At 34.7% G+C, this 17,330-nt stretch overlaps 1 protein-coding gene across 15 annotated transcripts in view; it reads right to left on the bottom strand.

The window, feature by feature from the left end:
* Positions 1–17,330, bottom strand: part of ERC1 (ELKS/RAB6-interacting/CAST family member 1) — a 558,286-nt gene that overhangs the window by 292,430 nt on the left and 248,526 nt on the right. For 12 of the 15 annotated variants that reach the window (XR_006604246.1, XM_045071560.1, XM_045071547.1 and 9 more), the window contains one exon: positions 10,533–10,664. The exons of the other annotated variants lie outside the window; for them this stretch is intronic. Coding sequence is in view for 11 of the 12 variants with exons in the window: in XM_045071560.1 (XP_044927495.1) it covers positions 10,533–10,664 (132 nt within the window). In the remaining variant the exon portion in view is untranslated. The remainder of the gene's footprint in view (positions 1–10,532; positions 10,665–17,330) is intronic. 15 annotated transcript variants of the gene reach the window in all.

Genomic DNA, 17,330 nt, shown 5'->3' with positions numbered 1-17,330 from the left:
TCCTTTATTCACTCACTCACTTACCTACCTACCCACCCAGCCACCAACTCACTTCTACTTAGCATTCTCCATTAACTGGTGATTTCCTTTTAGTTCTATAGCATAACTATACCATGCTCTTCCCATTATTAGGGTGTCCACACAGGCGGTTTCCATGAAGTAAATTTCCTGACATTCTAAATCTCATCAGTTCCTATTTACTTTTGATGTGTCAATTTAAGTATCAGTGTCTTAGGGATGTCTTCCCTGACCATTCATTCTAAATAAGTTCCCCCTGTTATACTCTTTTTATAATTCTATATTTTCATTTATTTGACTGTATCACAATCTTAAAGAGTATATTTATGTATGTGAACATGTGATTAATCTTCCTAACAAATAAACACCAGGCAGAAAGGGTCCATATTTGTTTTGTTCACTAGTGTATTCCATTTCCCAGCATATAGTAAACTCTCAATAAGCATTATTGGAATGAATAACAGAGTAATGGAGTAAATGGTTATCTATGAAGCCATTAAACACTTAACACTAGGGTGGCATATTCTCTCTATGGACAGACACTGCTTTCTTGTTTCTATAACTTTTATATTCCTTTTTCCTATACTAATTCCATCATGCATGCTATAAACTGAAATGTCTACTACTCTATAAACATGGGGTAATACAGACACACAGACACACACATTATGGTATCTCTTGAAAGTGACCTTGTCTTTTACTAACCTAGTCTTTCACCTTTATTTCTTAAAGGAATAATTACTTTGAGTGCCTGGGTGGCTCAGTAGGTTAAGCCACTGCCTTCGGCTCAGGTCATGGTCACGGGGTCCTGGGATCGAGCCCCACATTGGGTTCTCTGCTTTGGCAGGGAGCCTGCTTCTCGCCCTCTCTCTGCCTACTTGTAATCTCTCTCTCTCTCTGTCAAATAAAAAAATAAAATCTTAAGAATAAAAAAGGAATAATTACTTTTGACAAATGCGTTTTAAGACCACAGATGTTTTTCCAAAAACAAAAACAAAAAAAGGATCAACAACATCAGGGAAGTGCTTGTCTTTATACAGCAGTACTACAACTCTGTCAGGCCCAGGAGGAAAAACTAAATGGTAGTTGCTAAGTAACGTATATGTCTATATAAGTATCCATCCATCTAACACACCGTCTAATACAGCAGCCACTAGCCAGATGTGCCCATTTAAATTAATATTAAATAGATTTTAAAATTAAATAGATTGAAAATTTGGTTCTTCAGGGGTTCTAGCCACATTTTAAGTGTTCATCAGCCACCATACTGAACAGAAGAGATTCCATTGGGTCAAAGTTCTATTGAAGAATGCTGCTATAAGGACTACAGAAGTTTTGGTCACAAATAAGCACTTGTGAAGAAAAATGTGTATTCCTAGAATTCACTTTATGTGAAAAGAAAAAAGTAACTTCTATTTGGAACTCAAATCCTCTTAATACCGAGTGGTATTTGGATACCATACCTGGGCACTAGGAGGGTGCACTGCAACTGAAATAATGTTTTTGAGGTATTTTCAGTATGCAGGAAATGTGTATGTTTGTGTGTGCATCTGAGTGTTTGGTAAGAGGAAAAAGTCACAAATATTCAATCAGATATTTCCAATTTAAGATTATGAGGATCAAACACAACATTTTTTTAATCTTAAATTTTCTCTATCTTCTGACTTCTATGAATAAAATCTAAGCATAATATTCTCAAATTCTCATTTTGTTTTAAATTGTGCTAAAGAAAGCATTCTTCTTTCCCTCCCTACTTTCCTTCCGAAGGAAATCACAGAATAATACATAACTCTGTAAAACTGAAGGATAGCATTAGGATTGGATTTCACAGCACAAATTTGTAACCATTTACTAAAGCTACTAAGACTATTTTTGTGAGAGGAAGCTAAAAGAATATTGGAAAATAATGGACAGAACTAAGATCCTGCATTGATCTAAGACAGACTCTCAGAGAAGGAATAACTGAATGATAAGAACGATACCCATTTGACTAACCTATTAGCTGGCTGTGGTATTTCCAGCAGATGCAGATACTATAAATTCTAGGCTGCGAAGTGCCAGGGGACAGAATTTCCTCAAGTCCCAAGGATTAAAACTTGATATATGCAAATGGTAACTTCTAAGAAAAAGCTGGTTATCACCAGTACTGAAGACACTAAGATGGGGTCTGTAGATACTAAGTTTCTCTGGGGCTGTTTGCTGATGACAGCAACCTCTTTCCTTGGTGCTATCAAGAGCCACAGTAGTAACAAGAGAAGCCTACGTAGCTACTTAACCTTAGCTACTAAGGTTTACCGGGTGCTTACTATATGCCAACTCTGTTATAAGTGCTTTATACATATAACCTCTCCTTGGTGTGGCAGTTACAGTAAGTATTTTTGACAACTCAGGGAATCAACACAGAAATAATTTGTTTGCAATTATAATTTTTAAGTGATTAAACCATAATTCCAATCAAGGATTCTAACCCAGAACCCACTTTCTTAGCCACTATGAAATACAGCTTCCCCAAACCTCTGGAGTAGCTTTCTGAACCAGAGTTTACAATCTCTGTACCTAACCTATCACTTCAGCCTTTCTTGGACTTGCTTCTCCTAACTCGCACCATGACTAATTTCAGATTTGTAGGATAAGAGTGTTTTCTCACATGAGATGAAAAGGCCTGGGGAAAAATTGGTTTAAGGTAAGGAATCAAGGGTTCTGGATCTGGATGGCTTCAGGCTGAGATGTCAATGAAATAGCTGAAAAAAGGTACAAAGTAAACATGAAGTAGACAATAGTTTATTTCAGAAGAGAAAACTGGGTTGATATATACATCTGATGTGGTAATAATTCCACTACTAATAATAATAACTATCTTTTTAGCATGATTTCTTTCTTATCCTCAAACAAGTATTTCCCTGAGGATTTCTCTTCTCAGAAAATGGAACCAACATCTATCCAGTTGTCTAGCCAGTAACTGGAAAATCATCTTTGTTTTCTCCTTCAGCCTTACCATATTCCATAGATGGAATTCACCAAGTCTTTTTAGCTCTACTTCCAAAAGACATTCTAAATCCATCTACTTGTCTCCATTCCCACTGCCACTATGCAATTTACCCACCTACATCCTAATTTACAGTTTCTTGCCTAGACCAGAAGCCTACATGACTTTGTTAGTATGCCTCCTAAAATAGTTTACATATCTATAATTTTAACCTGATATCTATTTTTAACTCATAAGTTCAAAGAACTGCAAAGAATGTGATTTCTTAGGTATTTTAAAATATTTTCAAAAAATAAAGTGTCATTCTTTTTTTAAAAAGAAAGTATCCAATTAAATATAAATACTATGGTGACTTTATATATATTTTTATCTATTTAAAAACTGTAAAGACAAACTGTTCTTAAGTGATTAAACATTTTACGTGTTCCTTTTTCTCTTTAACCTGGTATTTCTGTTCCATTTCTTCCTAAAATTTTATAATGATGTAATTTATTTTATGCTAGACTGTTTGTATAAATCCTCTCTCATACTTTTCTCCATCAAAGATATGTAAATAAATTTAAATTTCATATCTACAACATTTCCTATCATCATAACTCTATTAAAAAATTCTTTCAAATTATTATATTATATTATTATATTATTATTATCAATCGATAATATATCGATTAATATATCAATATAATATTATATTATCAATCGAAACTTATATATGTGATATTTTGAAAGAATACATATTAAATGTGAAAAGTAAAATTTTACTAAAAATGTGTCATATCATTAAACATACTTATCTAATGAAATTAATGGAATTTTTATTTTATTAGTTTAGCTATTCCTTGATGAGTATTACTCATTCAGGGTTTAGTATCAATTCTATTGCATGTTTCCTTTTCATAGGACTAAGAAACCTTTATATAAATAGACAGGAATGGAAGGAAATGTTTTATAGCAGTATGTCCCAATATTTTGCACTCCTTCAGAATTATATGCACCAAATCACACAGTAGCCTATTATTAAAAATTATTTATAATTATCTATCAGCTGACAACTTAATTAGGTTATCCAATTCTATTGAAAACAAAGAATTATAAACAATCTGAATTTTCTGATCCATCTTCTTAATGCCAATATTTGCAATTATCTGTGTGTAACTGTTCCAGGGTTGTTTTGTTTTCCTCCCTAGAGGAATATAAAACACTAAGATTCAGGAGAGATGCACCTATTGTAAAGTGAGGGATGCACACTATGAAAAGGGAAGTAAAAAGAATCTGCTCATCTTAGGTGCCCTTTAAGGCAGACCAATTTGAAGGAAAAGGATGTTTAGAAGCTGGGCACCTGTGTCCATATATCCGTTTGGAAAATGTTCATGCCATCTCCAGATATATGTGTACCTCAGTTTGAAGAACTCTGGCCTAGGCTACTCTAATAACTCATCTGATCTTCTTGCTTCATTCTTAGTTTTGTGGAATCCATTTTCCAACTAGCAGTCAGACAGTCTTTTAAAAACATAATCAGTGGATGTCATGCACTGATTAAACCTCTTTAATGGCTTCTACCATTCTTAAAAAAATCCCAGATCGGGACATCTGGGTTGTTCAGGGGGTTAAAGCCTCTGCCTTTGGCTCAGGTCATGATCCCAGGGTTCTGGGATGGAGCCCGCAGAGAGCCTGCTTCCTCCTCTCTCTCTACCTGCATCTCTGCCTACTTGTGATCTCTGTAAAAAACAAACAAACAAACAACAACAAAAAAAACACTTAAAAAAAATGCCAACTCCTGACCACCCCTTACCTAAGGCCCCGCATGCCTTGCGGTGCTCTTACCCCCCAAGTCATACCAGTCATCCTCACACATGTCCAGTTCTTTCCACCTTACTGCCGTCACAAACACTGATTCCTCCCCATTCTTCACATGGCAGGCTTCTCACACTTCAAGACCCAGGTTAAATGTTACTTTATCAGAGGACCCTCTCTGAGCACTCAATTAAAAATAAGTTCTATTCTCTCCAAATTCCACCAAATTATAGAAAACCTATTTCAATTTTTTACAGTACTTCGTGGTAACTTGTGATTAAATGGTTTTTTTGTTGGATTAGTGTCTGTGTCCCTCTGCAGACTATAAGCTTTCTCAAGGGAGAGACCACAGCTGCTTTCTACACCATGATATATTATTCCAGACTACCAGAGACCCCTGGATGCTCAATAAAGATCTGCTGAATGAATGAATGAATGAATGAGGAAGCAAACTCCTGATAAAATATTGTTACATACTTAAAATGCTTCAATAGTTCTCCACTGCCTTGATCATAAAATTAAATGCTGGAGCACAACATCTGACTAAACATGCTTCAGCATGATCAGACTGTAACACTCCCCTCCTTCCCACAGATTGTGGCATACATATTTATCCTGAACTATAGCTACTAACCGCTATTTAAAGATTCCCGAGGCTTCCAGCTTTCACATATATTGATCCCTCTATATGGACTATGGTCAATATCTTTCCACCTCCTTTTTGCTTAGTTCTTTCTTCTTAAGACTCAGCCCATGCATTAGTCACTTCCTCCAGGAAGCCTTCTATGCACCTCTCCGATCGGGCCTGTATGCCTGCTCCTCCTCTTCTACTGTTAATGCTCTCTATTCAGATCACTACCACGGCACTTATCAAACTGAACCATAATTATAGGTTCATTCTTCAGTCTTTCCAAATAAACAATTAACTTCTTGAGGCAGAGACTGTTTTTATTACCTTTCTATTTCCAGCACCTAGTGTAATATCTGCAAAACTACAAGGTAGCCAATAAATGTTTGCAGAAAGAGTAGCATTAGTAAAAGGATCATTATTTTATTTTCTGAGCATTACTGCCATTTAATTAAAAAAATGAGAAATATAGCTTACTACAAATGTTCAGACCAGTACAGGACTATGATTATATGGCCAAAGAATAAACTGTCAACTCTGGGAACAGCTAAAAGTAAGAAGGCAATGGGAAGTACTGGAGAGTACAACTATAGTTTTATTAGCACACATCATCTTCTACAGGCTACCCAGTTACTAGTGATGCTTCAGTAGTGGTAACTTGTTCTGTTTAGAAAGTATTTGGGTATCATGGTGATAAATGCTATAAAACTGATGGAATTGATTCGCAGCCAATAGAGAATTTAATGAATCTTTAAGAAGGAAAAAAAATGGGACACCTGGCAGTTGCCAGTTGCAGTCTGGACCCCACTCACTCCTGCACCTCGCTCCATTTCCTCCACAACTGTGTCTAACAAACCAGACATGGCTGAGGATCAGAAATTTGATTAAGGTGAAACTGAAGAAGATAGAAACACAAGAAAAAAATCCACTGCCTTCAAAAGTAAAAACGGAACCGAGAAGCAAACAAGCGAATCATAATGAAGCATGTGCCACCAATATGCACCATACATGCCATTAGCACTGCCTTCTTATTTTACTTCTTTTTAGCTATTTAATTTTGTAAGATGCAAAGAGACTGGATCAAATTTAAGTGACTCTACTGCCCCTTTTCAAAATAAAGAATCAAGAACTACTGGCAGTGAAGGCCAAGGGAAGGAAAAGAAGTTAAACACTAAAAGAAGCAGCTGGGTATTCTGTGAGATTCAGAATAAAAAATCAAGTGGGTCCAACATGTCCTGTTAAGCTATAATATGCCGTTTAATCAGATTGCCATTTTTGCTATTCAAGTGATTTTAATTATTGGAATGCACAATATTTAAAATACAGATGTGGGGGGGGGTTGAGGATATAACCCTAAAAAATGCTCATTGTTCCATAACTACTTGCAAATCATAGGTAAAACCTTACTATCTTCTAGGTCAAAATTTATATTTAACATTCAAGCCAAATATCATCAAAAATGGCAATTTAAAAAATGAGTAACACTATTAAAAATGAGCTTTTATATAAAAATAAAAGTTAGAATTCATGTGCAAATTTCAGTTATACTGAGAGGATATATCTTTATCACTGCTCAAAAAAAGAAATACTCTTCAGGAACAGACAGAAACCCAGCTTACTGAGCCACAAAAAAATACCATATTACTTGAGAAGCATTTTTCAAAACTTTAGTTAGCAATATAGTTGGCAAAAAGGTTCTTCAAAAAATAAACTTACTCTTAGCGAAGATATTTAAACCATTCTTTTTAAGTAAAAGAAAAAAAAAGCATTTCAAAAATTTAAGGTTTTTTTTTTAATTTTTAAATTTTATTATTTTGTCAGTCACCATACAGTACATCATTAGTTTTTGATGTAGTGTTCCATGATTCATGTTTGCGGATAACACCCAGTACTCCATGCACGTACTGCATTTAAATTTAAGTTGATAGCAGCACTGCTGAACTACAGACGCTGCTCCCTACCTCCTCAGAATCCTGAGACTTTAGAGAACAGATTCTACTCTAGTCTCATTTTAAGAAAATGGACTCTCACGTTCAACAAAACACAAAACCTGCTAAAACTTGAACAGAGGTAAGTTTCAGAAGAAGAAAATCCATGTAGAAAAGCACAAAGCTAAAGTAAACAGAGCCCCTGGGACTGCCCTCATGGGATTATTTACTTTCATCTCTCCATTTGACAACACAGGCTTTAGGACATCTTCCTTCATGGGATCATTACACAATTTCTCATTTGGGGCATGGGCTCAATATGGAACAGCATGTAGTATTGGGAATAAAGAAACTATAAGGGGATCCTATAAGAAGAAATTTTTTTCTTTTGTGAGTTTTCCCCTCTCAAACTTTAAAAGGCTCTGTATTTTATTTTAGTTAAAAGAAATTATTCCCAAACAATTTTGCTTTGCTCTTCAAGAAATCAAGAGATATAGATATCCTCCTTCTATCACAGGGAGTTATTTCTTCTCAGAGGCTAAATTTAGATAAGAGATAGATAATTTCTGAACCTGAATAGATAATAAGAATAAAATCCCCAGCCAAAAAAAGCTTTACCCATTTAAGATATTTCAAAATAAGTATCTGTAGAGTACCTTGGTATTATATACAATTAATATGTATCATTAAAATTAACAGTGGAGTTAAAGGATGGAAAAAGATAAAAAGAACAAGATGACAGCAGGAGGGGACAGTGGATGAAGGTTACACGGCCTCAGAAATACAAACATGAAAACAACTTCTTCATACCTTAAACCACCTAGAGCCCAAATGACTGGTCTCATGCAATATTTCATTCAACAGCTTCAGAAAGGCAGTGAGTAGCAGAATGGTGAAAAAAGATAAACAGGAAAGAGAAAAAGAAAAAGCATGCAATTAAAAGCAAATTACATATAGCCACTTTGGAAGACAGTTTCACAGTTCCTTACAAAGCTAACTATAGTCTTATCAAAAAATCCAGTAATTCCCAGGTATTTACCTAAAGGAGTTGATAATTTATGTCCTACACATAAATGTTCACAGAACCTTTATCCATAATTGCCAAACATTGGGAGTAATCAAGATGTTCTTCAACAGGTGAAGGAACAAATTGTGGCATGTCTATACAATGGAAAATTACTCAGAAGTAAAACAAAAGGAGTTATCAGGCCACCAAAAGACCTGGAAGAACCATGTGCAAGGCTAAATGGAAAAACTCAGTTAGAAAAGACTACATACTGTTATTCCACCTATATGACATTCTAGAAAAGGAAAAACTATGGAGACAGGAAAAAGATAAGGATTGGGGAGATGGAGGAAAGACAAACAAGTGGAGCACAGAGGATCTTTGGGGCATGATACTGTTACAGTGAATATATGACATCAGACATTTGGCAAAACCCTCAGAACTGTAGGAAATGAAGAGCAGACCAAAATTTAAGCTATGGACCAGTTAATAATGTATCAATACTGGCTCATCAATTCTAATAAATCTATCACACCAATGCTAGATGTTAACAATAGGGAAAACTGAGGAGGAAGAAGGAAAAGATGGGAATTCCATGTACTTTCTGCTCAACTTTTCTGTAAACTATAAACCAAAACAAAACAAAACAAAAAAACCTGATCTAAAATAAGTCTGTTTTAAATATTACATAAATGCATAAATATATAAAAATCAACCCCCCAAAAAGCAAATTATAACTAGTTCACACAAGAAGACATTTTAAAATTAAAAAGCATACTAGCAATTTATATGCCATAATGACATGATGTATAATCATCAATGGCCAACATTTCTACATGATATGTAAGACCTGTCACTAAATAACGATCCCCAAGCAGAAAAAATCTTTAAAGAAAAATTAAAAAAATAGGGACATTTTGAAAATAAAGATAAGAATATAAAAAAGGTAAATCAAGATAAAAGAAAATCCCTCTTCACCCTGGATCAATGACTGTCCCCATCCCTTCTCTGAAGCTCTCTACTACCTAAGCTCTATTTCACTCTATTTCCGGAAATACTCAAATTAGAAGTGAATAAGGCATTTATGTAGGAACAGGGCACTGAGAGACTGTGAAAAGTTCCATTTTTCTTCAGTCTGACTAAAAATTATCAGTTTGTCTTTCTTTCTATATTTAGCACTAAAGAAAGCATATCCTCATCCTAACACAGTTATGAAGGGACTCCCTTATGGCACACACTACATCATGTCTCCTTTGAAAATGTACCCTACTTCCTTGCTGTGCAACTACCTTAACTCACAAGACCACAGGGGGCTCATCATGGGGGTTCCCCAAAAGATTCAGGTTACCCTCTCATTGAATTTTTTACCTTTTTAGCACATATAGTTCTCCAACAAAGAAATGGAAAGGAAACAATAACAAAAAATTACATGCCATGAATCTCTAAGGGACATTCAAATCCTCCAATCACATTCACACTAGGAACTGAGATCAGAGCCTTCTCTTGTTAGAACCATTTCTTCCATTCACATTTCCCAATTTTACTTATCCATCCTAACAAAAAGTCAAAAGCAAGTGTACAGGGATCTAAAAGACGTAAAAACTATATAAAGCAAACACCACACACACAGCAGCAGAAGTCTTTAGCAAGTCACTTCAGGGCTGAGACATGCTGCTCTGGGGCTCTCAAGTTCCATGATAACTATGTCCTTCATGCTTGCTACTAACCTTGTCAATATCTTGTGATAACTTTAACTGTTCTTTTGAACAAGGCAGGGTATAAAATAAACTGTTATTTAAATTTAACATTTTAACTCAGAAATGTGCTTTCCCATTCAATTTAAAATCAGGATTGTGACCAGTCTCACAACAGACAAATTCCATTCCATCTCACCAGATACAAGAGCATATACCACACCCATATATGTGAAATAAGCCCCAATTTATTAATGCATTGACTCTTAACATGAGTCGTTCTTACACAATTCTTTTATTTCAATTCGTTCTTATGCAATTCTCTTATTTCAATTCTTTTTTAGGTTTAAGTACTTACACCTGATGAAGTGCTTTCGAAACCCTCTGAACATATGTACAGTTGACCTATACTATACTGGTTGGCTTTTACCTTGTGTTTAACCAGCAGCATTGCCAGTAACTGTATGAAATTGCAGACCTGTTTTTCAGCACTGGTCCTGGCTGACTCCTCTTGTGCCAGCACCATTTCTCGCTCTGCAGTTATCTGTACACTTTCTCTTAGTGCTTCTTCCAGCTCTTCAATCCTGTCATCCTTCTTACGGAGACTGTCCTGGAAAATGATGGAAGACTAGGTGAAGTAGACTAATTAGTTAACCCAAGGAGAGACTATTTATCAAGAAAGGACTATTTGCTTATTAAATATCCTTCCCTCCAGAAGTAAATCCAAGCCAGAAAGATATCTTCACAAAGCAAAGAACAAGGGAAGAAAAGAAGTATTGTAGGAGGTTGAAGTATATTATTAAGAGCAAAAGGTCAAGTTAGTTAAGCAAGAGAAATTAGTGACGGATTTGTTCTCTGTAAACAGAGAGACTAAAACTGTGTTAAACAGCATAGGCAGCAAGGGCTTGATTACTTAAAAACACAAAGCTGTTTCTGAATTACTTTCTAAGCTGGGCTTTCAGCCAGCTTTGATGAAGCCTAAGTAATAAGACTTAATATCAAAACATTCTCTCCCTACAAAGTTCAGCCTTGATGAGAAAGTTAAATAGCATGATTTTTCAGATTATATTCTTCACACAGACAACTGTCAGCAAAATTAAGAAAAAAAAATAAATGAAAAAGAAAGTAGTTTCCTAATGATTTTAAGACATCAAAGGTTTCTCTTAATCTCCTAGAGAAAACTAAAAATGGTCACTGGATATAAGTGATCAGGCTGAGGGTGAGTAATTTAGTTAGCCAACCAATTCCCACTAACCTTGATATTCTAAATAAGTTTAAAAATTAACTCCTGGGAAGGCAAATATGGATTCCTAAAAGAAAGACAAAATCCTACAGATTTTGAACATGTAAGAACATGTAAGAAAGGAAAGGTCTTAAAATAAAAAGGGTAAATGAAGCAGAGTTCAAGCAGTATTAAGAATTAGATGCATCAGGTTATTATTAAGCATTTTCTCTTGAAAATTTTCTAGAACCGAAAGATTCTAAAGTGCTATCTTTTACTAATACAATTAAATTAAAAACAAAAGAACAAGAGTTGCTGAAACACTCTCCAACTTTCAGAATACTCGTATCAGTAAAAGATATCACAGGATTTTATCATTCATCTATGCAACTCTCATTTAATTAGACTGTAGTTCACTTTTTAAGTGTAAGGCACAGAAAGTCCTTTCTAACAACCTTGTCTTCAGAAATCCAGAACTGGAAATCTGTCAAAGGTAAATCAGACTTTTCTCCTAGCACTGAAAGAATATCTTACTATTTAACATCTTTCATAATCAAAAGTTGATAAAACTTTTGTTCTCATTTTTCTCAACTAAAAAAAATGAGATTAAAAAATATTCACATTTCAGTAATGTATGGCACTTTCATTTGTTAAGTGTTCATTTTTCTAGGAGAAAATGTTATAAAATAACCTGATTGAGCCCCAAAAGTAAGGTTCTCTTATAAGGACAGTTTAGCTATATCAAAAAATGTTTTTTCTTGAAATCTTAATGCTTCCAGGTGGCCTGCTGTGAGCAGCAAAGTGCAGCTTCCAAAACTGCTGAAGTTACTGTGGAACATTTCTAAAACAATGCCAAGCAGAGAAGGACAATAGAAACAAAGTCCAACATAGTTCCTTTGGATTCAAAGAATATGAAATGTAACAGAAGGATTATGTGGAAAGAGACAGATGCAATTGTCAGTGAATTTAGTCCTCTCAAAAATTCTAATGAATAACTTTATTTGTAGTAACATGGGATTCTGAATTACAGATTGCTATAAGCAAAAAGAAACACAAATGCTTCCCATTAACAACTGGTTTTGAATAACACAATATTATTATGTTTTTGTCCAGTCTGTGATATTCTTTACTCTTAACACTGTCTTTGAGACATCTCCTGAGAGGCTTCTGTTATTCTAACCTAAACTGAGGCTGAAAAACTTATCCCAGATGACTTCCCAGAACCTATTTCAAACAAACAGGATTATCTTCTTTTCTGCACTGGCTGAAAAATAGCCTTGTGGCTTTATCAGTAAAACTTTTTTTAGAGAGAGGATATTTAGTAATCTGTCATAATCCAGAAAATCAGTTTTCATACTGAAAGTTTCATCAAAACCAGTACAAAAATTAAAGTCTATCCGATGAGCTCTGTGTACAAGGCCATTTATTTAAGAAAACTTTCTGGACTTAATGGTAAAGATGGCTCAAAATCCGTGTCCATAATAAGGACAAAGAACAAAAGAAATACCACAAATTAAAATCAGAAAACTGTTAAAATATTATTTATGAAATACTGTAAATTACATAACTTACAATACAATTTGAAATCAATGTAAAATAACATATGGAACCATGCAGTCCAAGAAAGCTGTATTAAACCAGGGTAGTAACAAAAGAATGAAGACAGCGAATATTCTCATCACATTCAACACCAAGACCAACAAAGTCTATAACTACTTAATCCATCTAGTGAGTAAAATGTGGCTCCAGTCTTATTTTCAAAATCTTAATAGATACCTGCTAAGGTAAACCAAGGAAGTTTTCTTTGTACTGAATTACACACCTTGAATCCTTTTTATTTAATAAAATATTGAGCCAATGCCAGGAATGAATAGAATCATTTAGTTCTACAAATACTGAGGTCCTAAGCACACTGCTAGATCATATTTATAATGAGCCTTCCTTTTTCTTACACTTTCACTGAAGATTAAATACATTTATTATACTTAGACTATAATATGGGTATTCTACCTTTTTTTTTTTAAGTTTAGAATACTAGAGAAAAGATTTTTAAGTTTTAGAAAGGCCAAAAATGATTGTCCACAAAGAATAAAAAATTGGAAATCACTGGAATTTTTTATGTAAAACAAAGAATCAGAAGACAACTGAAGTAATGCCTTCAAAACTCTGAAGGAAAGATGCTTTCTGATCTAGAATTCTATATCCAAACTATCAATCAAATGTAAGGGAAAAATGCAAAATCAAAATCTTAAAATCACAGACTCTCTCAGAAAGCTACTAGGGATGTGGTCCATCAAACTTAAGAAGTCAACCTAGAAAGAGGAAGACATGGGACCCCAAAAAAAGGATATCTACCATAAATGAGTAGTGAAGGGAACCTCAGGGTAACCAGAAGCCTAGAGAATAAAGAGAATTCACAGGAGAGGATAGAAACCGAAGGAAAGATATTTCCAAGAAAAAACAGTGGATGAACTGATTATGAGGTTAATAAGTAAGGGTTTATGAATTCTGTAATTAGCAACATTGAGAGGAATGTTATAGTAGGAGAAAAGAATTTGGGAATAAACTGGAGATATGTATACAAATAAATAATAAAACAAATTAAAAAACCCAATGCTATTATTACCACCAGGAAAAACTAAAAGTACAGTAAAGGAAATGTAATCATAATATACTATGTGACTGAGACAGAATAATGTAAAACTTATATTAGAAAGACGGGGGACACCTGGGTGGCTCAGTTGGTTGGACGACTGCCTTCAGCTCAGGTCATGATCCTGGAGTCCCGGGATCGAGTCCCGCATCGGGCTCCCAGCTCCACCGGGAGTCTGCTTCTCTCTCTGACCACCTCCTCGCTCATGTTCTCTCTCACTGCCTCTCTCTCAAATTAAAAAAAAAAAGAAAAAGAAAGACGAAAAGAGGGAAGTATGTATGTGTGGTGACTTGCTTAGAAAGGCTAATTCCTCATCATTCATAGTAAGAAGTCAGTATATAATTAATGTCCAAATAAGAAGACAACAGTCAAAAAATGTCATTTGGAGAGGTGGAAGTGTTAAACAGTATTAGAAACAAGAAAAAGGGGTGAAAGCATGCTTGTCTCAGGGGAGTAGGAATCTAGGTTAGACAAGAATGAGTTAGAGGACTATCACTTTTATAAGCGATGCAGTATTATGTCACTTTGTAAATTATATAAATAAGCACTGTTAGAAAAAAATTCAAAATCGAATTTTAAAATGTTGAGAAAGAAAAGCAGATAATGCAAATAAATAAGAATACTGAATTTCTGTAAATAGTTAAAAATGTGGTGACTATTTCAGGTATGGATACTCTAAACATATGGTCTAACTATTTACTGGAAAGAGAAAAGACTGGGCAAATGTATCTCAAGACAGTGCCAATGGTGAAAAGAATATATGAATTTCAAGTCACTCTCTTCCTCAGTTTTTTGTTCAAAAGTTGAATTTCGTCATGCAAATAATTTGCATAGCAGGTCAAAATTATGACAAATTCTTTTCCAGTCTTTAGGTAACCATGGAATATTCTAAATAAGAACTTTTTTTAAAGAGATAAAATATTCCAGTAAGTTCTGCTATTATTCTGAAAATACCTAATGCATAAATATACCAATAGCATATGTGTAAGACACAGCACCAAGCCAAGAGCTTTGAAAATTGTTCCCATCCCCCTTTCTGTGCAAATAGTTTCTTCTTCCTCCTCCTCCTCCTCCTCCTCCTCCTCCTCTTCTTCTTCTTCTTCTTCTTCTTCTTCTTCTTCTTCTTTTTTTTTTTTAATACTTATGAAAACAGTAGTTGAGTAGCTTTTGGTGATAGAGTTTGACACAAAATTCTAGTGACAGAACTGTTCATTTACACTACACTTAACGGTGTATTTTGGTTTGAACAAAGAGAAAAATCTCTATTCAACGCCTAAACTTTAAGTAGAAAAAGCGACAGTTATCACCCACTTCTCCAAATATGTGTAAGCCAATAAAATGTCAGTAAGGTATAGCACTTTCAGAAACTGCAAAACACAAAGGAGTTCCTTCTGCTTTTGTTAACACAAGGCTGGAGGAAGTAAGGGGATGTGAAAAAACTCCTGGGAAGTGCTTCTTGGTCGCTCAGATAGTGACAGTGATTATACCAGATACATCCTAAGGCTCTGACTATATGCTATACACATTTAATTCTATTTTCTCTTTTAAAAAGCCCACAAACACCAGTCTTTAAGATAAATCATGAGGTAGTCCTGCCATTCTAAGACTTGCTGCTTTAGCCTGCAATAAAATCTTCAGCAAATGCATTATTTGAGTTGTCTAATACAGTTATAGCAAATACATTATTTGTGTTGTCTAATACAGCCACATGTGGTTACTGTATTAGACAACACAAATAATGAGATGTGCCATAAATACAATAAATTTTGAAGACAGTACCAAAAAAGTCACGTGATAATCCTCACATTGATTATATGTTGCAATGATAATATTTTGGATATACTGAATTCAATAAAGAACATTATTAAAATTATTAAGTTTCCTTTTAGTTTTTTAAATGAAGCCATTAGAAAATTCAAAATTATATATGTACCCACATTTCTATTTTTGCTGGACAACACAGCAATAACTAGAACACATGTTATAAATACATCTCTTGGGGTGCATGGGTAGCTCAGTCAGTCAAGTATTTGCTTTAACTTGGGTCATGATCCTGGGATCCTGAAATTGACCCTTGCATTGGGTTCCCTGCTCAGTGGGGAGCCTGCTTCTCCCTCTCCCATTCCCCCTGCTTGTGCTCTCTTGCTCTGTCAAATAAATAAAAGTTTTAAAAGAAAATAAGTTCATCTCTTTCCTTAGCTCAGAGCCCATTAACATAGAAATACGAGTTACATAGGTAAGAATCCTTATGACAAACTGCCTAAAATTCTAACAATCTAAAGCACCGAAAGGTACTGCATTGGTAACATTAATAAAACAAATTCAAATAGCATTAACTTTCTCCCAACAGAGAAAAACAAACTGGATTTCAAGGAAAAAAATTCAATATATGGCATATCACTTTAATACATAGGATATAAAGTACCTGTATTAGTTGTTTACTGTTATATAACAAATTGCCTAAAAATGTAGCAGCTTAAAATAACAGTGAACATTTTTTTTTTATCATGCACACCTTCTGTAGGTCCAAAACTCAAAAACAGCTTAGCCAAACAGTTCTGGTTTCAGGGTCTCTTGTGGGGTCACAGTCAATATGTCAGTCAGGATTTGGTCCTGTTTCCACTTACATGGCTGGCAAGTTGGTGATAGCTATTGGCAAGGGGCCTCTTTTCTTCTCCACAGGGCTACTTGAGTGTCATTATGATATGGCGCCTGGCTTTCCTCATAGCAAGTGACCCAAAAAAACAAGACAGACGCAGCAGTATCTTTTATGATCTAGCTTCAGAAGTTACATACTTCTACTTCTGATGTTTTCTATTGGTCACAGACTAATCCTGATACAATGTGGGAGAGAACTACACAAGGGCTTGAACACCAGGAGGTAAGGATGATCTGGGGCCATCTTCGAAGATGATTATCGTAGTATGCTAGAGTATACTTCCAGCATAAGAAAACTAAATTATCAACAAAGCAATGGGGCATGAAAACAGTGATTATCACAACTGCGCCTGACAGAAAAATACCTGTTAGGATAACAGGGTCTTTACCAGAAAGAACATTTTTTATGAGGTTATATTGAAATGGAACCGAATTACACTAGATTACCTAAAATGTAAAAGGCAGAGATTAAAGATACTACACAAAATTGGGATATCCACTGGATATAAGATGAGCAAAATATGCCTTTTGTCACAAATTATTCAGAATAAAACTTGCAATTGGATTGTGTTCTAATGAAATATTTCCTTATGATTAAGGTAAAAATGATGAGGATTCCAATTCAATTTGTTAGTGGTTCAGTACTAAGAATACTCAATGATATACCAATCAATCAGAGGTCAACTAAAAAAAATTACTTGGTAGATGTTTAAAGAGCTATATATAATAGAAGTTATTTAATA

Source organism: Mustela putorius, unplaced genomic scaffold (assembly GCF_011764305.1).
Source record: "Mustela putorius furo isolate JIRA1106 unplaced genomic scaffold, ASM1176430v1.1 tig00003988_pilon_pilon_pilon, whole genome shotgun sequence".
NCBI classification, from domain to species: Eukaryota; Metazoa; Chordata; class Mammalia; order Carnivora; family Mustelidae; genus Mustela; species Mustela putorius.
This window is presented reverse-complemented; position numbering and strand designations above follow the sequence as displayed.